General features: G+C 38.8%; 1 protein-coding gene across 1 annotated transcript in view; it reads left to right on the top strand.

Annotated features, from left to right (window-relative positions):
• LOC139742777 (speract receptor-like) overlaps positions 1-26,844 on the top strand; it is a 482,274-nt gene that overhangs the window by 401,020 nt on the left and 54,410 nt on the right. Inside the window, exons 18-19 of the mRNA XM_071653295.1 lie at positions 20,932-21,072; positions 22,177-22,300. Coding sequence (XP_071509396.1) covers positions 20,932-21,072; positions 22,177-22,300 — 265 coding nt within the window. The remainder of the gene's footprint in view (positions 1-20,931; positions 21,073-22,176; positions 22,301-26,844) is intronic.

Below are 26,844 nucleotides of genomic sequence, written 5' to 3'. Positions count from 1 at the left end.
TCATTTATTATGCGAGGAAAAGTGAAAATCTGTTGAATTTTCTGTACATTTTCTTTAAGTAGTTTTCTCATCCAGCAGTGACTCAAAGTCTCACTGATGTTTTCTATTAATATTGCTGCATTCACTCAATTCACATGTTAATTATGAAGGCGGACTTGTCCTAGTTTTGACCCATCTCCCCGTGCCCCCCCCCCCCCCCCCCCCCCCAACACACTCACATGCCCCCCGTGCCTTGCATCATTGGATCTGCCATCAAACTTTGAAAACTACATTCATCAATGTCTTTATAGCACCAACCTGGCTCTTCTTTCAACCACTTTTTCATTGATCCCTTTTCTATACCCCTTTCATAAACTCATCCTCCAATTGTCCGCCTAAGAATTATGCGGGCATTTCAATAAAAAATGCGTTCACAAACTCTGAAAATTATCCGCATTATTTTTACGAGCGCCCGTCCTGAAAAAGGCGGATAATCGTCATGGTGACTGCACACGTCCCTCCTGCGGGAAAGACAGGTGACGTTTTGACCGCACCCCGGCAATTATCCGGAGAACTTTGGATTTGCGTTCACAAACTCCAAATCTGGTCCCGATGCTGCTATTATGCGGATAATAGAAGGGTCGAAAAAAAGCGGATAATTCTTCCCCCGCTCCGATTTTACGACCAAATGATGCGGATATTATCCGCATAATTGAGTTTATGAAAGGGGTATAAGAGGGACCCAATTTCCATAGCATTGTCTTTTCAGTGGGTCTATCCATTTTTTCGCGCAATGTATGATACTTCACGTTGATTACTTCAGTACTCAAAACAAGAATTGTATTGTCACTGTAAGGTTTCACTTATTGTTTGTAATACTCTGTTCAGTCGTCTTTTTTACCCTTTTTTGTCACTAAAGAAACTGTGGTTTATTTCTTTTTTTCTTGTCGAGAAATGGAAATTAACCTGAAATTGAACTTGAAGTTGGCATATGCGATGTCCTACATGCACACGGTATCATAGTTACATACATAAACAGTATCGGCCCTAATACACAAATTCGTCATTACAAACAGCACTAAACACACGCACACGCACGCACACACACACACACACTCACACACATACGACAAACCAGTGCAAACGTAGCAACAAGCCGACAAACATACTGTAGGGTCTATACCAAAACACACACGGATAATCATCGAACAGTTTTATTACTTCGCGAACCATTAATCGCTGCAGGACGAACACGTTGTAAAGCAGTCTTCAAACATTAGTACAGCATATGTGAAAATGGTCACAAAAGCGAATGATCATATCATGTGATTACTCTATTGTGTACATTATTCCGATGTTATGGTAGTTAATCCTTAATAATGGCAATCATTTGCATTATTTCGATTACATTTTATTATTTGAGCACACAATCACTATCAACCTCTTGACCATATTATGTCGTGTACTTTGACAATAATCATGTTTCGGCTCCGATTTGTCAATCTCCCTCCCCCCCCCCCCCCCTTACCGCACCACAAAGAGGGCACCCCCAGATCCGTCATAAGCAATGTGCACATGTACCTACTTTAAGCAATTATTGATATCAGCTCTAGCATCTGTCTTGTGGCTCTACAGAAGTTTTTTTTTCTCTACAATTCAGTTTGGCGCATTTGACCCCCTGTCCCCCCTGTTTGGCATGACCCCCACTGAACAAAATGAGATCATAATATGATCTCATTTTGTTTCTCATTCTATAATATTATTATCTGAGAGATGCTATCTGTCAAGTTTGCTACAAGTCTGTTTAAGGGTTTCCAAGAAGGAGCCGGAAATTTAAACATTCTGCCCATCCTCCGCCCTCTTTCCCAACATATAAATGCATACACAATGTAGGCTTAGAGTTTCCATATAAGCCATAGTCCCTTGCAGCATTTCAAATTAATAACTACATAGTATATATGGGAACAATTAGCAAAACAGAACAGCAAAAAAAAAAATAGTAAAAAGTAACATGAATAACTTGCTTTATGTATTGAATAAGCTGTATAAATGATACCATGACTTGATTGACAAGAATAATGTAAAATACATATGTACATAAATGGAGCAAGTATATTTAGTCTAATCAAACGGACAGACATTCGTCAGTCTTTGCTGCCAGTTCAAGAAGTTCACAAGCACAATATCTGTGCGCAAGTTAATTGGCAGCTGATCCTATAAAATGGGAAAACGGTACATAGCTGTATTGGAAAGTCTTGGGGTGCGGGATTTCAGATGCTGGAAACGTAGAAAAACGTAAATTGAGATGGTTTTATCTTTGAGAATGAGGCCTTTTAAGCTATATGAAAATCTGTAGGGGGTTTTCAAATACATGTACAGGCAAACCTGTCTACAGCGGCCATCCCATGGGAGACGAAACAAGTGGCCGTAATAAACAGGTGGCAGCTTATAAGACAGGTTTTTTATCATGCTTTTTCTCTCGGAGGAATTTGTGTTTAGTGGTTGTATACGGCAGGTGGCCACTATAGACAGGTGGTCGCTATAGACAGGTTCATTAACATGCTTTTTCTTTCGGAGGGAACTGTTTTTAGTGGTTGTATACGGTGGCCGCTACATACAGGTGGCCGCGAAGGTGGGTTTTACTGTACAGTCAAACCAGTCTATAGCGGCCACCCAAGGGAAACGAAAAAAGTGGCAGTTTATAGACAGATGGCCGCTATAAACAGCTGGTCTTCAAGACAGATCTAACTGTAAATAGAGATGGTAATGGTTCATGCGCAGTTTTGATAGCGAGTTTCTCTTCTATAGTATATCCATACTATAGGGGTGACGTGAACAGTTTACACATTTTCCCGGCAAAATTGAACATTTGCACATTTCGCGCTAATGAAATTTCGAGCTTTGTACATTTCCCGGCTCCACAACAGGAACAGCGAATTGCTGCTGGCTAGGAATATTGTATTTTAGGAATGATGCACGCTTAAACAATTGTCTTTTGTCAAAGCAATTACAGCGCAGAATTTTTCGGCGACAAAGAGCATGGGTACAATTGAGAGAGGCTTGTTTCTTCTCAATTCAATTCAATTCAAATGATTTTATTTCCATAATTATAAAGTAATACAAAGTAATATACATAACGCTTACATGAGTACATAACATCAAAAGGAACTTTCAATCTCGTAATTTTCAACAAAACATGAATACAGGTATCATAATGATATCAAGTCTGGTTTGGATAAATAAACAAATAAGCAATACAATCTTAATTCATGACTTTACATGGAAAAGAGGAATTCACGAAAAAGGCATAGCTTGTAAAATTTGTGGATTACTCTAGAAGGTGAGGGCATCTCAAGATCCGTCAAGGTCTCCATGAATAGAATTTTGATATCCTGATGTCAGGCGAAATAATCAGAAAGCAAAAAAAAAAAAGACTATGACAAGGACAAGAACAAAAGCAGGGACGGAACAGACAGAAAATTAAACTAAAGATAGGCATGACAAAGAAAGGGAGGGAAACAAAACAAGACAATGTCTACATTCAGTTATCTGGAAAGGTCACCAAGGCATGAGAAAGAACTTGAAATTCTATGCAAATTTAGCTTAAAACACAAACTCTTAGATTATTTAAAAAAAATACTCATTATTAGTTTATTTGCTATTTTTTAATGAAAATAACCTAAAAAAAAAACCCAAACATTTTTTATCTGTTTTTTTGCTTACGTGAGGATGACAGAATGAATTTTTCTCAGTTTTGATTGAAAGGAAGGAAAAGTCAGAGCATCTTTTAGAGCATCTTTTTATCAAGGCTGTTCCAGAACCTCGGGCCAGTGAAAACGAATGTATTTTGGTCGAGAATTGTACGTAGTAATGGTAAGTGATATTCACTGGAACGTCGAGTAGGATAATTGTGTACAGCATCATTGCGTCGAAAAATTTGATCAAATATTTGTGGTAAACTCTTATTATTATATTTGAACATAAGTTGACCCAACTGAAATAAATATAAATCATTTATCTTTAATAATTTATTATCACAAAACAAATTATCAGTATGAGCACAAGGATTTAAATTAGAGATTACACTTTAATAACGACTTTTTTTGCAATGATACAATTTTTTCCAAAAGGAATTGATGCGTGTTGCCCCACACTAAAATCCCATAATTCAAATACGGTAAAATAAAACTGGAGTAAAGCATAGTTAATGTAGAAGTTGGTAAAAAATATTTCAGTCTATTTATTATACCTATATTTCGTGAAATTGTTTTACAGAGAACATTGACATGATCTCTCCATATAAGTTTATTGTCAACACAAATTCCAAGAAATTTTATACTCTTGACTTGTTCAAGAGGAATATTATCGATAAATATGTCCCCAGGCAATGTTTCTCTTGAATTACTGAAAATCATAAACTTAGATTTAGCAATATTAAGGGAAAGTTTGTTAGCCTTGATCCAATTTGAAACTTCTATCAATTCTAAATTCAGGGTATGAAGAAGAGTATGAGGATCAGGGTGGGCGAAAAAAAAATGGAATCATCTGCAAAAAGTATAAACGATAATAATTTCGAAGATCTGTGAAAATCATTAATATAAATCATAAAGAGCAATGGGCCTAATAAACTACCTGGTGGAACACCACAATTTATATCTTGCATCTGAGAGTTTATATTGTTGATAGTCACAAATTGTTTTCTGTTAGATAGGTAGCTCCTGAACCACCCCAAGGCCTTCCCAAGAATTCCATAATGATATAATTTGCTGAGTAGTATTTCATGATTGATAGTGTCGAAGGCCTTGGAGAAGTCCGGGAAGATACCTACCATATGACAAAACCTATCTAATGCTTGTGTCGCTTTTTCTAGAAACGAAAGTAGAGCATGTGATGTGCTATGGTTTTCACGACAACCAAATTGTGAATCAGTAAATATATGATTTGCTTGGTAAAATCTAGATGTTCTAACATATATAATTCTTTCTAAAACCTTTGACACACTTGATGATAAAGAAATGGGCCTGTAATTATTAACATCACTTTTATCCCCCTTTTTAAACACTGGGACAACCTTAGCTATTTTCATATTGTCGGGTACAACACCAATCGAGATAGATAAATTAAAAATGTGGACAAGGGGATCAACGACATGAACAATAGTATTTTTCAGCAAACGGTTATTGATACCATCAAAACCAGGACTTTTCTTATCTTGAAGATCACACACAATTTTGAAAACTTCTTCTCTATGAGTTGATACAAAAAATATTGAATTGGGGTTAGACGCACCTAAGAAGCCATTGAATGTTTTATGCGTCAACATTCCGCGTTAAATTTTTACCAACTGAAGAGAAATACTCGTTAAAAGTTTTAGCTATATCAATTGACTTCTCACTGATAACGTTACCCCATCTTATTTTTGAAACTTTAAAAATATTTTCAGATATATTCATTACATCTTTAATAACTTTCCATGTATTTCTCATATCATGCTTGAATAAATCAAGTTGATTTGTATATATATTATTTCCTTTTTTTGTATTCGAAGAACATTTGTAAGAATATTCTTATAATTAACATATTTCAATCTATTTTGCTCAGTAGGGTTATGCTTATACCTGTAAAAAGATTATTTTTTGATATTAAACGATCTTAAAATTGATTTTGTAATCCATGGAAGTCTCGGTACTTTTTTATCCTTTTTTCTAATCTTACGTATTGGAATATGAATATCTAAATTCGTATTGATTATTTGCATAAAATTAGCTAATGATAAATTTGGATCTTCAGTTTGATAAACAGAAGACCAATCAACATTATCTAGACTATTTTGAAAATTCATAACATTTTCTTCAGAAAATATACGTTTACTTAAATAATTTTCGGAATTATTTGATCTATTCTTCATAACAGAAGATACAAATATGGGACAATGATCGGATATATCTCAGTGATAGCACAATACCAGCTGATTCCGGAAAAGAAACTTTATTAGTAAAAATATTGTCAATTAAAGTGGCACTAGATTCTGTGACTCGGGTGGGTTTCGAGATCATAGGCATAACAGAGACGGACATTAATACTTCAATAAATTCTTGTGATATATTCAGAGTTACACTTCATCAAATCAATGTTAAAATCACCAACCAAATACGAATCTTTATTTGCAAATATTGGATCATTTAATAAATCCTGCAAATAAATCATAAACTCATTCACGCTTGAATTCGGAGGTCTGTATATAACACCAGTCAGAATATTTTTACCGTTTGGGATTATAAGTTCTGTGAAAAGTGATTCAACTATATCATTCATACAGTTAAGTCTTTCATAAACTAAGTAATTATATTTCTTTGGTAAATAAATTCCGACTCCTCCACCAATTCTCTCTAATCTATTATTTACAATTAAATCATAGTCAGGGAAGGTATATGAATTGCTTGAGTATTGTGAAAGCCATGTCTCGGTTAATGCAATCGCAGCACAATTGTCTTTAAAATTTTCTAGCGAATGTAATAAATTATCAAAATGTTGATTAATACTTCTTATATTTAAATGTAAAACCATAAAACTTTCAACTGATTTAATATTTTGTTGTTTAAACTGATTTTCTGTTAAATAATAACAAGGTGGACGATGAATAGAATCGTTTTGGCCACGATTATAATCGAGATCGGGTGCGGTGTTAGCTGTTGTTGATATAAAATCTTCAAAGCTGGAAAATTCATGTTGCGTCTCAGTTGTGGTTGGATATTGCCTGACTATTTCAAAAAATTCATCATCCAATAAATTAAAAGGGAAATTTAGGGCTTGAGCTATAATGAAAAGAAACAAACACTATAGTTTATATTATGCCACTGGTGCGAGTTTGAATAAACTAAGATGTAGACCTGATAGGAGACACAACAAAGGAACAACTATATGACGAGACGAGACATGTAGCAAAGAAGTCAACATGTAGAACAGTGGCAAAGAAAGCCGAAGGAGAACGAACAACAAATGCATGACATCAGGTGCTAAAGTGGTGGGATAAGGAGGTAGCGTTTTGGACATATATAGTGGGTAGTAGTATCTTGTTGTCCTGTTGTAGTTCGACTGGAGTCCTCGACGGAATCCTGAGAAGCAAGCAAAAATACACAGAAGCAAATGGCAGAAGAGTAACATAATACATAATTATGGCGTTTACTCTAATGACGAGTTTGTAGAAAATATGTAATCATATATACACCTTTTGGTATACTTTTGTCATACAATAGGAAAGAGAAAGTCAAAAGGAACGGAACCAGTGTACAAATAGTTCAGGCAGAGTCTATACCGCTGTTTGTATATGGACATCAGATAGTGCATGCTAGCTATTAAAGGAAACTCATCCAACCATTAATGTACATGACCAGGGAGGTATGATTATTAACGAACAATGTGACAAGGTAGCGCTGCAAGGGCGCCAAAATAACAGCTGAATACTAATAAGTATGTCGACTCAGCGAGCTGAGCGGCCAATTCAGGCATGTCAGGCGAGTAGCCGGACAAAACAAGTACATTTAGATGTGAGCAGGTGCTCGTAATGCTATAGAGATATCATAACAGCATAAAATGTGGACAAACAGCAGTTCAAATGCATGAAGCATAGATATTATAAGCAGTACATGTTGAGATTGGATAATATGTCAGGTCGGTGAACCTATTCTGTAGGGTGGTTACTGCATAATGAACTGTCATCAAATTGGAATGCCTTGTTGCAAGTCACAGTAAGATTTGTTTTTGTTTTTTTGGTAATTTTTTAACTTGGAAATAAACTTTCAACACTCACAATGACATAATGGTTCACAGAACGCAAGAGTGTTGTCTACAATGTTTCTTTTCTTCTTAATAGACTTAATGGGAAGCGATAAGTTGGCCAATACCATTTTTTATAACTTTGAAAAAAAGAGGAAAAACGACAGTATTCTAATGAATTTGGAAGAATCCTTGCCGCTCTGATGATAAATAATAGATAACGCGTATTTAACATTTCCAATCAAAGCAACACATGGCCGGTCACAAACCATGTGATGAAATAGCGCCACAAGTGGCTCCAGAATGAAAACAACAACAGATTGCTAAGTAGCCAATTAAAATTACCAATTCAATTCACCATCATGTATCAGGCAAGTGACAAGTGAAAACCGAGCATGTGAGCATGTGCTCATATCAACAGTTCAGTGAACTTTAAAGGATGCTGTCTTGCATCATATACAATACTTTAAACTATCACGGTGCCTGAGTAATTCAAAATGCAACAAGTACAACCCAGGGAGGGCTTGGTTGTTGATTTTTTTAAATGAGATAATGGTAAGCGGTATATCGGCCTGTGCCATTTCTGAAGAACTCTCATTGTACAGTCAGAAGAGAGAAAAGAAAAAACAATTTAGATAACTCTAGCAGGATCCGTGCTATTTTTTTTAAAATATAAATGGGAAATGGTGCATGATAGCTTAGACAGATCTTCCAAGACCCCGTTTACAGTGCGAGGCTCGGCCGCGGCCGAGCCGCGGCCGAGCCCGCCTTCATTTCAGTGTAAACGCGCAAAAGGCCAAATGCGGGGCCAAAATTGGCCGCGCATTTGGCCACGCTCTGGAGGTGGTCTCGGCCGTGGCCGAGCCGCGGCCGAGCCCGGCCTTTTCTCAGTGTAAACGCAAACTGGGCCAAATGCGCGGCCAATTTTAGTCTGGCTTCCAAACCCTCTACCCGTGCTATTTCGTTATTCAGGATATTAACCCCCTCAACGTAGAAAACTAGTATAGTTTAAGGTGGTTTTGTCCTGCAAAGGATTTTTCCTTCGGCAAAGGCCTTTGCCCGAGCGACGACTTCGTCGCCACGGAATCCAGTTGCCAAAGGGTCTGAAAACCAGACTATACCAAATTGCGTTTGTTTACAAGCAGAGCGCCACTACGACAAAATATTGAAAGGTTTGAATTAAAACTGCGGCCGAGCCCGGCAGTGTAAATGGACAAAATTGCGGGGCTCGGCCCCGCAATTGAGGCTGGGCTCGGCCGCGGCTCGGCCCAGCCCTGCACTGTAAACGGGGTCCTAGTGTTGTTAACCATCCACGAACAATGTGATATAATTGCACTACAAGGGCGCCAAAAGAACAGCTGACTACTAAATGTCGACTATCCCCGCGTTCACATTGGTCCCCGCGACGCGGGGACAACCACAAGAGATCTTATCTTTTTTACGACTGACCGTTCACATTAGTTACGTTCAGACGGGAGCCCTTAACCTCGAAGTTAGGAAACTTCGAGGTTAGAGCTTGTAGTTAGGGACCGTGAAGACGCACTCGTAGTTAGCAAACCTCGAGGTTTGCTCGATGTTTTGAGCCACGAGAAATCTTATGGTTAGCGCTCTAACCACGAGCCGCGGGGGGTCCCCACTCGTAGTTAAGCGCCGTGTGGACACAACAAACAACGAACTCGAAGTTAAGAGTGACCTCGCCGTAAACTCCATCCCCCACAATTTCCCTCTGCTTCCGGGTCAACCTCCCAAACGTACACCACAAAAACACTACACGTGAAAAACCTCTGACGCACGACACAACAACATCATCTCTTCTTCCCATGCGCTGTGGCTTGATCTCTGAAACTGAACACGTCGAACTCGCTACTGTATTCTATATTCTTCTCCGACGCTAAAAAAAAATAAAAAATAAAATGTTTTCGACGAATATCTTCATAAAGGCATAAAGTCATCAGTGCAGTGCTATCTCTGCATACCATGACAGAGAAAAAGAGTACCTGTAAGCGAGTCCGACAGGGTTGGACTAAAGAATAAATAGACGCCTTGTTGGCAGTGTGGGCTGAAACTTCCGGTTCCGTGGTTTTAACATCGAGTAGGACCCACTCGTAGTTACGGGGGCAGAAGCTTAACCTTGAGGTTTCGTAACCTCGAGGTTAAGATTCGTCGTGTGGACACACGTCGTAGTTAGGGTGCAAGAGCTAAACCTCGAGGTTTCCTAACCTCGAGGTGAGGGCCCGCCGTCTGAACGTAACTATTGGTATCTCTTCTGTCCCCGAGCTGTGGGGGCAATTGGGGCTTGGGGCATAGCGCATGTGCACATTTGATGAACACAGCTGGACGCTATCAATTTCGCCCCAAGGTCACTCTCCCCTCCAAATCTTGTCCCCGTACCCGACTTGCTTGGCGGGGACGGGGTAGTTTGCAGGCACAAACCCTTGTTGGTCGTAAAGGAGTCTGCGCCAAGACTATTATGCACCACTTCAGCACTGTTCCATAGGCCCTGTGTTGTAGCTTCGGCTGCAGTGCAGTGGTGCATGTATTAGTCTTGGCACATGCAGACTCCTAATACGACCAACAAGGGTTTGTGCCTGCAAACTAGGGACGGGGGGACAAGTCCCAGTGAGCGTTCACATTATGGTTTTGGAGGAGAAAGTCCTACAGCTCGGGACTTTCCCCGCGTCGCGGGGACCAATGTGAACGCGGGGTCAGTGAGCTGAGCGACCAATTCAGGCATGTCAGGCGAGTAGCCAGTCAAACCAGTATGCGTTTATATGTGAGCAGGTGCTCGCAATGCGACAGAGAATCATAACAGCATAAAAATGTGGACAAACAGCAGTTCAAGTGCATGAAGCATAGATAAGCAGTAAATGGAGAGATTGGATAATGTGTCAGGTCGGTAAACCTAGCCTGTTTTGTGGTATTCTGCTTAGGGCGGACGTCCACTTGGGCGCGGACAAGCCCCGGAAGGGTTGCGGAAGCAAATTTTGTTATTTCGACATCCTGTCCGCGACAAGCGCGGAATAACTTTGTGAATCAAGTTGTCCTGGGACATTCCTAGGACTGTCCGCGGACTGTCCGCGGACTGACTGCGGACATTCCTAGGAATCACTCCGGAAGAGCGCGAAATACTTCGGAATATGCTAATCGTAGCCGGGCAGCGCGGAAACATCTAGGATCACACCAGGAATGAACGCGGACAATCAGGATGCCTTCCGGACAACAAAAGTTAGGCATGCGGACAAACTGCGGACAATACCAGGAAAATGGAAAGGTATAAATTTGGCGCTGACTTTGACTTTTCCTCATTTGACTGCTAGCCGTCATTGAAGCTCCTTGTTTTGCTTCCGCAGTAGCGGCTGATATTATGTTAATATGATTGGTCAATATCATTTGATAAATGTGACCACCAAAAGTCGAAGAATAGGATTGTCTGCATGTCGGCTGACGACTCATTTTTTTATTTTTGATTTGTCTCATCTGGGAGAACAATTTTTTCTCTGCCTACAGTCACATGGATGATATTCTCAAACTTTTTGAACCACATATATATATATATATATATATATATATATATATGTGACCGTGCATCTCAAAACGAACATAAAGTCGCACACACTGATTTTGCGTGAGGAGTGGAAATAAGTGAAATGGGTTAACCTAGCCGAACATGACTTTTTCATATTTTCTGAAAGAGCGGGTCTTCTTTTACATTATGTTAAAATTTGGTATCATAAAACGGGCAGGAAAGTGTGTTTTTTAGCAGTTTATCTCGAACATTTTTGGTAGAATAGTGTGATTAGCTGTGTCTGTAGAATCCCTTTTTCATTTCTGAAAAACCTTGTCCACACTCTTCACTTTCAACTCTAATAACTTTTGAAAAGATAGTGCTACTGCTTTGAAAGTTGGCATTGATTATGGACAGAATGTGTTAATGAGGCATGTTTAATTTCAGTTTAATCTGATAATCCCTTCATTGTTGTTACTCTGGTGGTTTACTTCCTGTTTTTTTGTCCCATTCATCGCACAGCCAGCACGGTTTGGTAAAGATTAAGCGCTTGAATAGACATTGTACTTCAGAGCCTCTTTTCTCAGTTCACACTTTTCCTGAGTCTGTGCTTTCTTTCCAATATTTAGATAGGTTTGGAGAGTCCATTTGATTTGAATTATACATCATTTCAAAGCTTAAAGTCTGCTCTTTCAGAATATGGTCTTAACTAAAAATTCATGTCTGGCGACTTTTTGTTTGTTTTGAGGTGCAGGGTCACATATATATAATATACATAAAAATTTAAATGTATATACATATATATATGTGTATACATAATCGTGTTGATAAGGTAGTCCACGTGTGGGCAAGATAAAAAGATAAGTAACAAAACTGCAACAAAGTTCATGCTGTATTCACCAACGATTTATTTCTTCACAAGAAATAAACCGTTGGTGAATACAGCATGAACTTTGTTGCAGTTTTGTTACTTATATTACTAACTGTTACTTATGTTACTATATATATATATATATATATATATATATATATTCTTTATTCCCTTTTTTTAGACATGTGCTTTATCCATCGTGAAGTATATACATGTTTTGTCTGATACTTCTGTAGAGCATGCCAAAATGATCCTAATCATTCAATTTGTTTTTCGTTCTCTGATTTTTACCCTTGTGCATCTCTAACCCTCTCTTATTTTGATCACTTTTGAACAGTTTCAAGTCCGAATATTTTTTTTTCATGCTAAGAGCTTACTAGCCTATTGCCAATGAAGTGTAAAAATGGGGAAATAATAGTAACCTACTTTAATTTACTTTTTTTGGGGGGGGGGGTTCAGCTGGGCTGTCAAATTGGACCATCGAGTTTGTTTGCAACTAAAACAAAAAGAAGAAAAAAAATATTAGGTAATAACAACTACGAAAATCATTCAGGTAAAGAATATTTCTGAAATGATTTGTGATGCTTAATGTGTACTTAAATATATACACTCAGCAAAAAACAAAGCAAAAGAAAGACAGAAATTTAACACTATTTCGAGTTCATGATTTATTGCTTTTTCTTTCATTTCACTTGAGTTTTGAAGTGACAGAAAATTCTTCATTTTCCTCCATCATCTTTATCTTTCATTGTTATTTTGGGCTTCAAAGATATTATATTGTAATGAGGCCACAGGTATATCTTTGCAATTGAATTCATGCTTTGTAGTGTGATGAATTTGTCTTTTGTTCTAATATGTTGTATCATTAGAAAGCATTTACGTATGAATAACAACTTGTTCATGTTTATATAATACATTAACATTTAGCCAAAAATTCTATGCTTTTTTTCTGAGTGTACTTCCACCTACTTTTGTGATTTTTCAGCTGGGCTGTCACATGGGACAACCTAGTTTGTTTGCAAATAAAATACGAAAACAACATAAAGGAAAATGTACTATAGTAAGCAATAGGAACCTGGAAAGTCACTCAGATGAAAAATAATTTCTGAAAAGATCAAATCAAAACAAACTTACTAGGAAGTTATTGGGCTGATTTCACTTCTTTCTGGTTGCTTTTGGCACAGTCTCTACTACCTTCTTCTTTGCCTTGTGGGACCGGAAATTCCTTAGATTTACCTGTTCTTCATCACTAGACGAAAGGCGTGCCTGTGATGGGGATATTTGCATGGGGGCCTCGCCTCCCTTCTTGCTTATTTTGCGTTTCATTGGCATGACGCTCGCGGAAAGTGTCGACATTTTCGTGTCTGGATCACAAAATTTCCGCATCGGTTCCGGACACTTGCATATTTAGATCCGCATCGGCTCCGCGCTGTCCTAAACCATTCCTGGTGTCTTCCGCTTTCATTCGGGAAGCTTCCCCACACCGCGGGATTCTTTCCGGAGCGTGTGCGGAAGGAGCGGAAGGTTTCCGGACAGGCGGGACATCGTCAGGACATCGTCAGGACAAGTCGCCGAAGGTGTCAGGAAGTTCATTTCCGCGTCCAAATTTTGGTCTCGATCAAAATTTGGACGCGGAAATTTTTCTCTCTCCCGAAGGCGCGGAAACGCCCGGACATGTTTAGGACATTCAGCGGACACGTTCAGGAACGTGCGGACAGGTTCCCGAAGGAGTGCGGAATACCAAATTTGCATTCCGGGGCTTGTCCGCATCTTGTCCGCGCCCTAGTGGACGCCTGGTCTTTTTAGGGCGGACGTCCACTTGGGCGCGGACAAGCCCCGGAAGGGTTGCGGAAGCAAATTTTGTTATTTCGGCATCCTGTCCGCGACAGACGCGGAATAACTTTGTGAATCGGCTTGTCCTGGGACATTCCGCGGACTGTCCGCGGACTGTCCGCGGACTGTCCGCGGACTGACTGCGGACATTCCTAGGAATCACTCCGGAAGAGCGCGAAATACCTCGGAATATGCTAATCGTAGCCGGGCAGCGCGGAAACATCTAGAATTACACCAGGAATGAACGCGGACAATCAGGATGCCTTCCGGACAACACAAGTTAGGCATGCGGACAAACTGCGGACAATACCAGGAATAAATTTGGCGCTGACTTTGACTTTTCCTCATTTGACTGCTAGCCGTCATTGATGATATTATATTAATATGATTGGTCAATATTATTTGATAAATGTGACCACCAAAAGTCCAAGAATAGGATTGTCTGCATGTCGGCTGACGACTCATTTTTTTTTTTTGATTTGTCTCATCTGGGAGAACAATTTTTCCTCTGCCTACAGTCACATGGATGATATTCGCAAACCGTTTGAACCATACACATATATATATATATATATATATATATATATATATACATATAACATATATATATATATATATATATATATATATATATCATGTTGATAAGGTAGTCCACGTGTGGGCAAGATAAAAAGATAAGTAACAAAACTGCAACAAAGTTCAGGCTTTATTTCTTCACAAGAAATAAACCGTTAGTGTTAATACAGCATGAACTTTGTTGCAGTTTTGTTACTTATATATATATATATATATATGTATATATATATTCTTTATTCCCTTTTTTTAACCTGTGCTTTATCCATCGTGAAGTATATACATGTTTTGTCTGATACTTCTGTAGAGCATGCCAAAATGATCCTACTCATTAAATTTGTTTTTCTTTCTCTGATTTTTACCCTTGTGCATCTCTAACCCTCTCTTATTTTGATCACTTTTGAACATTTTCAAGTCCGAGAATTTTTTTTTTCATGCTTAGAGCTTACTAGCCTATTGTCAATGAAGTGTAAAAATGGGGAAATATTTTTAACCTACTTTGATTTACTTTTTTTTGGGGGGGTTCAGCTGGGCTGTCAAATTGGACAATCGAGTTTATTTGCAACTAAAACAAAAAGAGAAGAAAAATTATTAGGTAATAACAACTACGAAAATCATTCAGGTAAAGAATATTTCTGAAATGATTTGTGATGCTTAATGTGTACTTAAATTTATACACTCAGCAAAAAACAAAACAAAAGAAAGACAGAAATTTAACACTTTTTCGAGTTCATGATTTATTGCTTTTTCTCTCATTTCGCTTGAATTTTGAAGTGACAGAAAATTCTTCATTGTCCTCCATCATCTTTATCTTTCATTGTTATTCTGGGCTTCAAAGATATTACATTGTTATGAGACCACAGGTATATCTTTGCAATTGAATTCATGCTTTTTAGTGTGATGAATTTGTCTTTTGTTCTAATATGTTGTATCATCAGAAAGCATTTACGTATGAATAACAACTTGTTCATGTTTATATAATACATTAACATTTAGCCAAAAATTCTATGCTTTTTTTTTCTGAGTGTACTTCCACCTACTTTTGTGATTTTTCAGCTGGGCTGTCACATGAGACAACCTAGTTTGTTTGCAAATAAAATACGAAAACAACATAAAGGAAAATGTACTATAGTAAGTAATAGGAACCAGGAAAGTCACTCAGATGAAAAATAATTTCTGAAAATATCAAATCAAAACAAACTTACGAGGAAGTTAGGGGGCTGATTTCACTTCTTTATGATTGCTTTTGGCACAGTCTCTACTACCTTATTCTTTGCCTTCTAAATTCCTTAGATTTACCTGTTCTTCATCACTAGACGAAAGGTGTGCCTGTGATGGGGATATTTACATGGGGGCCTCGCCTCCCTTCTTGTTCATTTTGCGTTTCATTGGCATGACGCTCGCGGAAAGTGTCGACATTTTCGTGTCTGGATCACAAAATTTCCGCATCGGTTCCGGACACTTGCATATTTAGATCCGCATCGGCTCCGCGCTGTCCTAAAACATTCCTGGTGTCTTCCGCTTTCATTCGGGAAGCTTCCCCACACCGCGGGATTCTTTCCGGAGCGTGTGCGGAAGGAGCGGAAGGGTTCCGTACAAGCGGGACATCCTCAGGACATCGTCAGGACAAGTCGCCGAAGGTGTCAGGAAGTTCATTTCCGCGTCCAAATTTTGGTCTCGATCAAAATTTGGACGCGGAAATTGTTCTCTCTCCCGAAGGTGCGGAAACGCCCGGACATGTTTAGGACAGTGAGCGGACACGTTCAGGAACGTGCGGACAGGTTCCCGAAGGAGTGCGGAATACCAAATTTGCATTCCGGGGCTTGTCCGCGTCTTGTCCGCGCCCTAGTGGACGCCTGGTCTTAATGAACTGTCATTGGAATGCCTTGTTGCAAATCACAGTCAGTTAGTTTTTGTTTTTGTTTTGTTTTATTTTTTATTTTTTGGTAATTGTTGACTTGGAAATAAAGTTTTTCACTCACAATGACATAATGGTCAACGTCAACTCAGTAGGCTAAGCAGCCAATTTAAATTACCAAATCAGTCAGCACTGGTTCAGAGAACGTAAAAGTATTGTCTTGAATGTGTCTTCTTTTCTTTTCTTTTCTTTTTAGTAAAGAAAATGACAAATGGTGGATCGGCCAATGCCATTTTTTAATCACTTTGAAGTATTAGGGAAAAAAGACAGTATTCTAGTAGTTTTAGCAGAATCCTTGCCGCTCTTATATAAATAGCGGATAATGCGTGTGAAACATTTTCAACCATAGCAGCACATGGCTGGTCACAACCGTGTGCCAAATTGCGCCATAAATGGCCCCAAAATGAAAACGACAACAGACTATTTATGTCAGCTCAGTAGGCTAAACAGCCAGATTAAATTACCAATTTAAGTCAGCACCATATATCACGCAAGTGGCCAGTGAAAAACCTAGCTTATGAGCATATGCTCATATCACAAAAGAGATAATTATAACATCGTAAAGATGTAGACAACCAGCAAGACCTAATTTCAGGCCTCCAACATTTTTTGGTGAGATAATGAGAAACCTCTTATAAAATATGAAAAAGCACGCAATTCCATGAGGAATTCAACGTTCACCCGATGAAAATTGGTTCCGAAATGGCTGAGACATCCAAAACAAGGCGATTCCAATAAAGTGTGGGACCCACACCTTGTTGCAATCACTTTGCTTTACTTTGTTTTTGGATGCCTCAGTCATTCCAAACCCGACCCTCATCAAACAAACCTTGAACTCCTCCTAGAATGGCACGCTTTGTACCATTTCATAAGTGTCTTCCTGGTATCCCGCAAAAAGTCAAAAGCCCAATTCTCACATCCACCAACACTGTACTATCCCTTTAAATGTGCTCATTGCAGGAAAAATATATTTTGGATATCACAAGAATGCACTGTGGAAAATATCAATTCAATGCATGAAGCATAGGCTTTGATTTAGTGATATAATTGTTCTGTGATCTTTAAAAATGGTAGCTTACATTATAAACAGAACTATCATGTCAGGCATGTCAGGCAAGTAGCAGGGCAAAACCAGTATACATTTACATGTGAGCAGGTGCTCCTGATTCGTCAGAGAATCATAACAGCATAAAAATGAGGACAAACAGCAGTTCAAGTGCATAAAGCATAAATAAAGAGTAAATGTTGAGATTAGATAATATGATAGGTCAGTGAACCTATCCAGTAGGGTAGTTACTGCCAAATGAACCAACAGTGGAATACCTTGTATGCAAATCATAGTCATTTTTTTTTTTTAATAATTAAACTTAGAAATAAACTTTCAACACTGACAATGACAGTCGTAATGGTTCAGAGAACGCAAGGTTGTTGTCATGAGTGTTATTTTTACTTTTAGCTCAAATTAACGGCAAGCGGCAGGTCGGCCAATACCATCTTTTTTTTTAATAACTTTGATATGAAAAACAAAAAAAGAAAAAACAATAGTTTTTTATAGTTTTAGCAGAATCTTTACGGCTCTGGTATACTGATAATGAATAATACGTATGAAACATTTGCAACCATTATAGCAATACATGACCAGTCACAAACTATGTGACAATATTGCGCCACAAGTGGCTCCAAAAAGAAAACGACAACAGACTAACTGTCAACTCAGTAGGCTGAGCAGCCAATTTAAATTACAAAATCAGTCAGCACCATGTATCAGGAAATCATATAGACAGTGGAATCCAGCATGGCAGCATGTGCTCATATTGCAGAAGAAATAGTTAAAATATCATAAAGTCTGTATCCTTTTTTTAATAACTTTAAAAAGGTTTTAGCAGAATCCATGCCGTTATTGTATATAGCGGCAGATAACGTCTTTGATTGTGCTTAAAGCATTTTTCAACCGTTAATGTATTTTACCAACCACGAATCGTGTGACAAAAGGAAATGGTGTGAAAATGTCAACGACTTTAAGCCATTGTATACCAGCTCAGCGAGCTGAGCGGCCAATTCGTTACCAACGTATCAGTAATGTAACACGTGCAAACCAGTACATTTATATACGAGCATGCTAGAGACAGAAAAAAAAAATATGCCGTATCGTAAAAATGTGAGCTTTTAAACACCAGTTCGAAAGCATAAAGAAAAAAAGGAGGGGGAACAGCATTTCATTAGTTTCGTTAGAATCCATGGCTGCGCATAAACCATTTCCAGCCATTAGTGTACATGAATATAGGCACAAGACAAAATCATGAGACTAAATCACGCTGCAAGTGGCGCCAAAATAATAATAATATTCTCATGGTCGGACATCCGGGTATTTCGCTTGTCACGGGGTCATGGGTAGCGGTGGAGTGAAAACAAACCATAGTCTATAGTCGCGTACGTGAGCTTGGAGTGGTAACGCTGTACGTGTTTTCTGCCGGGGCGCCCCGCGAGCATAGCGCTAGCGCAAGCTGTACTACTGTAGCTGTGCGGGCGGCAGGATTAGGCCCTAGGCCTACCCTAAATTAGGCCCTACCCTAAGCCCACTACAGTACTAACGTTAGGCCTATAGACCTACCTGAAATTTCTATGAGATACTAAGTAAGCGTAGATATCGGGGTAGGGCCTACTCAAATAGGTTCTACTGCACATCTGGCCATTTTGTCGGGTCGTTGATCCAGAGTCCTGCCGCGATTTCATACGGGCACAGGTCCAGTCCGGCTGCCTTCAACTTGGCAAAATACCGGGACCGATCGATCGACAGGATCTAGATTTTTAGAATATTGCTGGCAAGACATGATGCATGTATCTCATGAATGATGGCACAAATGACGAAATGAATAATGAAAAACAGTCCCCATGTCTGCGTAGAGCTGCACATAAATCATACGCGTCGCACATGCACAGCATGCAGTATGCGCATTTATGCAGGCATAGCGCTTGCAAGCTGTTTGTTTTCACTCCAGTCAACCGGAAGTGACGTGTAGCCGACCGCAAGAATACTATGTCAACTCAGCGAGCTGAGCAGCCAACTTAGGACGCCACTGCATTAGGGAAGTTTACAGCCGGGCAAAACCGGTATATGAGCAGGTGCATGAAATATGAAAAGAAATATTTTTAACGTTATAGGAACGTGAACAAACAGCATGCATAATGCACAGTTAAGCATACAAATTAAGACTGTAATATTGAATGATAGGTCAGGCTGGTAGCCTTAACCGAAAGGGATCGTGGCATAATGCACCATTGTTTTAATGTCCGGTTTGCACATTTAAAAAAAATTGTTGGTTAACTCAATTTCGGGAAAATTTTGGGGGAAAATTCTTTGTGTAATTTTGGATGAGAAGCAAACAATAAATGCAAAGAGTATGCAACCAGCATGTATTTATATGTTTTGTCACAGTGCGGTGCAGTATAAACGTTGCAATTTGCCACATATCAGAAAAGGAAACAAAAATGGCAATGCCACCTGAAAGATGAAAGTTTGTTGACTGTAATAGAGGTGTAGAAGCGTATAAAAGGTATGCGAATATGCATAATGTGCAAAACAAAGACGTAGATCACACAACATCCCATTGGTATTTATGCTACTACAATGACCATACTGAGCATTGAAAAAATAATGAAATACGCGTAGCCATTAGCGGAATAATGTGGTCCCTACGAATATAATATTATGGTGTTGACAGAAAAGTATTTCCGCAAATAAAATCAGGGGGAAATCAAAGGGTCATACAGGGATATAGACTGAGGAGGGAATTGAGAGCAAAATCATTGAGTGCAAGACTTTGTCATGTTTTAAGGCAATAACACCGCTGTAGAAATGTGGATTTATGACCCCTGTAATAAGGGCAGATTGAATAATCTGATAAAGGGGAAGTCGTTTGAAAATATAACCAACTGATATGAGGCACATGTTTTCTTTATGTATGCATCAATAAAGTCAATGAGCAGAAAGGCAAAATAAGACTCAGCCTCATGAGAATGTTTTAAATTTTTTTTTGCAGATGTATGCATCGATAAAGTCAAAGAGCAGGAAGGCAAAATAAGACTCAGCTTCATGAGAACATTTCCTTCTCTGACGCCTCCCTGTTACAAAAGACACTTTTTCTGCTCATGTTCAAAGTGGAACTCCGAACTGGCTTAATCCCAATAATGTTGCCGATATCTTTGCTTCATACATATTATGTAGATTAAAGTAAGTAAATTGGAAAAAGGAATTGAATTGAACTGAAATTATCCGCGCTCTGCTATTCGTTTCCCATACCATTTTTTTTTTGGGGGGGAAATGGAAAGCGTTTCTTGGATGTTACCATGTGCTACTTTTAAAGAATTACTTTACCGTATCAAGCTAGATATGATTCAAAATTATGATCACGGATTTGTTACCATCAGTCATCAACATAAGTTTACTTGGTAATGTTAACTGTCATTATTCTGCAGGAAACAAGATATTTTAGACAACATGGTTATGATTATGGAGAAATACGCCAACAACCTCGAAGAGATCGTAGAGGACCGCACCCAGCAGTTGGTGGAGGAAAAAAAAAAGACGGAGAACCTCCTTCACAGAATGCTTCCGAAGTAAGACGACAGTGCACACCTATTGACAATATATTATTTCGTTGTAGGGAATTTCCACGACTGTGCAGATTTTTTTCTTTTAAATGATTTTTGACAGCATTATGCGAGTTATTTCTCATTAATAAATGACACCCAAATATACATGTGGATTGAGTGAATGCAGCAATATTAAGACGTAATATTAATACACAAGGCTCATTGCTCTTCTCTGCTGACCCCCCATTCACATGAATTTATGCATCGGTTATTGTTCTTGTTGTTGTTTTTGTGTATGTGTGTGTATTTCTTTCGATATTCTTATGTTTGTATAATTTTCATTGTATGAATTGTTTGATGATTTTATGTCGAATGGAAATAAACTTGAATTGAATTGAATTGAACTGAATTGAATTAAATTGAATTGAATAGAAGACATCGATGGAGTTTAAGGAAAATCGGACAATCCGTTCAGGAGTTAGAGTCTCAATTTGTAAAAGAAAAGTACCCGTACCTTCGACTTGTTACTGACATTAATTACGTTTAGGGTAATATTATTCATCCTGCTTTGTGAAAGAGGTGAGCCAGTTTAGTATCCTAGAAAAGTGAAATAATGTTGATTTTTTTTTTGTTCTTACATTATTATTTTTTCTTGTCACTGTGCATGCATAATGGCATGAAGAGATTTTCTTATTTTTCTGAAACTTCACTAAATTCTGCTGATATCGCTGCATTCCCTCCATTTACATACATGTTTGGGTAGAAAAGAAATGTACCTGTTATAGTCCATGATGGCTGAAATCACGCTTTGAAAACTACAATACTCTTCAAGTATGTTTGCGATTCCATTACCATTTACATGCATATACTGAAGTAATTAACACAAGAAAAAACAGTTTCGTGTCATTATTCAGTGATCATATTCAATTTTTGCATTGTCATAATGTCTTAGTACCCTCACAATACACAGGAGCATGAATATTACAAATTATTGTAAGGTATCCTATGCAGTGGTTGCCCTGAGTACACGCACAGTCCTCTGGGTATCTGACAAAGTATGCGCTGTTGGTCAGTAACTTCAAAGGTTGACGCAAATGTTTATGACTTTTCAAATTGACATGAAATTAGACCCGTGGCCAACCAACTGAAGAGAGGTATGCAGGTCGTGCCAGAGTCCTTCGACTGCGTCACGATCTTCTTCAGCGACATCGTTGGTTTCACTAAATTATCGTCAATGAGCACGCCTTTTCAGGTGAGATATCACCGTGTCAATCCACATCATACAACAGCTAGAATTTTAAAGCAAGTGAAGATGATTACGTTTGTCCAACTTCTCAGAAAGATAGAAGTTATCATGTCTGTTATGTATACATGTAGTTCGTTTGTGTGTGTGTGTGTGTGTGTGTGTGTGTGTGTGTGTGTATGTTGCATTATGGTTGTAAAAAGCACAAAAACGAGTAGTTTCACCAGAAATTTATGAGAACGGGAAATGATCTTCAATTTGGCATCATAATATGACGCCAAATTGAAGATCATATATATATATATATATATATATATATATATATATATATATATGTATATATATATGGAAGATCTATATTATAGAACATTTTGGAGTCCACGATCACCCCGCGATCATTCGTTCTGCCATCAATATCCAATTTTCTTTTACACTTTTTTTTTTGCAGGGCGCGCAGCGCTCGTAATGAAATTCAGCTCAATCAACAGCTCAATCACTTCCAGAAATGACCGTGGTGAAATGGCTGACACTTAGATTTTTTCCCGTTTTACCTATTAAATGTGATAGAATTGTTGAAATTTAATGAAGGAAATGACAGCAAAAACACCAAGAAACAGCTCAGGTACAGACGTTCTGTTTTCTGGATTTTGTGTTTTTTTCTGGAAGCTATAAAAGCCGATTTTATGATGATCTGGATAACGAAGCACTAAACCTCCTTCAGTCGCGGTTCGATGCTGGAGCTCAGAATAGAAACGGTGAATACAAGAAAACAATGCAGCATTGCAGGTTTTGCGATTTAGCCCACAAAGACATATGAGATCCTTTTGAGGGATACAAAACAAAATATATAAGCCTTTGCAAAATTATGAGCATTCGGATGCGTAAGTACTAACTTTCTTACGAGGCAATCAAAACTAGTATATGTCATTTACTAAACATTCGGCTAGCCTCGGGTGAAGTAAATTAATTTGATAACATAAACTTACCAACGGGTAAAGTTAGTATTCATGTCTCTTCATTTACTCATATCTTCTGCGAGACCATCGGGCCCGTTTTCTGCTAAAAACCTAAACCGAGTTTAAACCAATGTCTGGGCAAAAGTGGGTCTAAAGTGGGTTTAAAACACCAAGTTTAAACTCACTTTAGTCTGAGGTTTAATTTGTATTCTACTAAGTCCAGCTGTGGTCTAAATCGGGTTTGAATTGAACCTACCCAGGATGAGGTTTATGTCTGACGATGGCTGAACAAGGCAGCGTATTACCTAGCACACAGAGCGTGCGTTATATGGATCGATGGCATGGAACGAGTGGCTGGATACAGCTAGCCGGCCACACCCGTGTACGCGAGATGCGCAATTGCGCTCTAGGACCTGGGATTAACTACTTTTAAAAGAGTCTATTATAGTCTGGTGTAAGTGTAAGTGTTCTAGGATTACGGTGCCTACACTGGACGTGCTACCCTGACTAGAAGAGACCATTATTGCCATGATATCTTCTGGGCATTGTGTTTCTGTAATGTGTTCTCAAGATGTCAGAGTGACTTTATCTTTGAAAAATAAACAAATTAAAGTGAAGAAATATAGCCCAGAGGAGGAATGCAAACATAGGTTCTTATACGAATGAAGCGAAAGTCATGCCCATCAAAGACATGAGAAAGAATAGGCTAGAATGGTATAGTTATTTATGCTGCCGAGAGAGTGATAAAAATATCAGGAGAATATTCGAGATGAAAGTAAAAGGAAGTAGGAAACGGGAAGACCAAAACAGAGGTGGTCTGATACGTTATTGTGACTTACGCTTGCTTGATCTGGATAGGAGAGCTGTACATGAAAGAAGCATTTGAATATACACTTGGGATCAGGCAAAAACCCGCTGCCCGAACAAGACCACAGTGTTAAAAGGTGTGCTGTGCAAAGGTATGCATATCAATAGTTTTGGCTTTCCCAATGAGTATGATATCATGCTTTTGGCACCTTAGTGGGGATTTTATTTTTACGACCCTACTTCAACCATTTTTGTGGCTTCTAGTCTATAAGCCCCACATAGACACTAAATCTGCAGGAAAGGGACCATACTCTTGACAAATGAAGTCGAAGGAGAATAAAAGGGATTTATAGAGAAAAAGCAAGAGTGAAGAAAATTGATAGTAACTATTCTTCACATTACAATTCAAGTTGGAAATGAATAAAGCGCAAGTGCTTGATGAAAAGGGCCAATCAACTCGAACATGTGACAGTGCCTAAGTGTAAGTGTCCTCGTGATGATTAGCGTTCACTGAAGCAATCAAAGAAGGCACTTTATCTTTACAGAGAATGTTCTCCTTTTCTTGAAGCAATGGATCTTAATATGTTTATCATCATGCACTCTAACTCCAGATATGTGATCACAGCGATGGAAACACAATCGCATCCTTAATTTCAGTCTGAATTCGAATCCGAACATTCTACAATTGGAGTCTGCATGATTAATATTCGTTACTCGAATGCTAAGTTTGAAATGAAGATTTATTCTAATCGTAGCTGAGTATTTCAATTATTTATTTCGTGTTCCTGTACTTTGATTTCGTTTTGTTTATGTATAATTGTCTCGCCCACCGGAGGTGAAGGCGAGACTAAGGGATCCAAATGGCGTCCGTCCGTCCGTCGTCCGTCCGTCGTCCGTCACAAATGTTAAAGTTTACCTGCAAGACTCTCTTATGATGCATAACTTGGCATCTGTAACAGCAATGGCAGCCACACTTGGGTGATAGAAGCACTAGGGGTATCTTCATGTTCTGGTGTTGTCAGAGGTCATGTGATGATGTCAAAGGTCATTTGAGGTCATATATTAAAGAGTATGTGCAAGACTCTCTTTTCTATGTTAAAGTTTACCTGCAAGACTCTCTTTTGACAAATAACTTCACATAAGTTGCTTGGATTACAACCTAACTTGGGTCATAGATGCACTGGGGGTACCTTCATGTTATGGTGCTGTTGGAGGTCACAGGATAAGGTCAAAGGTCATTTGAGGTCAAACGTTAAAGTTTACTTGCAAGACTCTCTTATCACATGTAACTCGACACATGTTGCTACAATGGCAATCAAACTTGGGTGATGGATGCACTGGGGGTACCTTCATGTTATGGTACCGTAAGAGGTCACATGATAAGGTCAAAGGTCATTTGAGGTCATACGTTAAAGTTTACTTGCAAGACTCTCTTATCACATGTAACTCAGCACATGTTGCTACAATGGCAATCAAACTTGGGTGATGGTAGATGTCTCTTGGGAAGTTGAAGGTAACCTCAAGGTCAAAGGTTACAGACAGGGGTCAACGAACTTTTAGGGCCCAATGTTAAGTTTTTAGGGCGCATTTCGTTTATGGCTCATAACTTTTGATCTCTTTGTCCGTTTGTGACCAAACTTGGATGGAAGATGTCCCTTGGGGAGGTGAAGGTCGTCACAAGGTCAAAGGTCACAGACAGGGGTCAACAAACTTTTAGGGCACAATGATATGTTTTTAGGGCGCATTTTGATTGTGGCTCATAACTTTTGATCCCTATGTCCGTTTGTGACCAAACTTGGACGGTTGATGTCCCTTGGGGAGTTAAAGGTCATCACAAGGTCAAAGGTCACAGAAAGGGGTCAACAAATTTTTAAGGCCCAATGTTAAGTTTTTATGGCGTGTTTCGATTATGGCTCATTACTTTTGATCCCTTTGTCCGTTTGTGACCAAACTTGGATGGTGAATGTCCCTTAGGGTGTTGAAGGTCACCACAAGGTCAAAGGTCATAAGCAGGTCAATTAACTTGGAGTTATAAAAAATATTAATTCCTTGTACGCGAATGGGCGAGACACAATTCGGCGATTGCCTTGTATTTTTCTTCTTGTTTTAAAGTCAGAATTATCACTTTACGAACTGCCTGTGCACGTTGGTGACACCTACTATTTTTATATTTGACTTTACTTGCGTGCATACATTAGTTCTTCTTCATGTGCGTCTCTGTCTGACTGTCAGTCTTGTAGCTTGTATGCTTTTACATGGGGATAGAGGATTAGACAAACTTTCTAACATAAAGATCATTCTCCTTCTAGCCCCTAACTTGAGGGTACACTATCAATCAATCAACGCGAAATTAGGGTAATGCTCTGTCTTTCGAAACGCTCTGTACCTACAGTGTATGGGTAAAAACTGGGAAAATTATATCTGATGCCTGTTTCGAAGTATTGTGCAACACGACTTAATTTCCGGTTCCACCATACAACGATTTCAAACTACTTTCAAAACCATGAACAAGGACTCTGAAAACCCAGCCTTTATTCTTGATTCCAACCTGTCTCTTCCGCAAAAAAGAGAAGAACAGAGCTGCACCCTCATTTATGATACGAATTTGCGCAAAACTGCGATAAAACGCTACCAACCTGTGGAACATAGGCAGGCAGATATATGTGACCGTACACCTCAAAACGAACATAAAGTCGCACACACTGATTTTGCGTGAGGACTGAAAATAAGTGAAATGGGTCAACCTAGCCGAACTTGACTTTTTCATATTTCCTGAAAGAGCGGGTCTTC

Source organism: Diadema antillarum, unplaced genomic scaffold (assembly GCF_040938485.1).
Source record: "Diadema antillarum isolate AM-2024a unplaced genomic scaffold, OU_Dant_1.0 seq00001020_RagTag, whole genome shotgun sequence".
Taxonomy (NCBI): domain Eukaryota; kingdom Metazoa; phylum Echinodermata; class Echinoidea; order Diadematoida; family Diadematidae; genus Diadema; species Diadema antillarum.
Note: the sequence above shows the minus strand (reverse complement) of the source record. Positions and strands in the feature narration are given on the sequence as shown.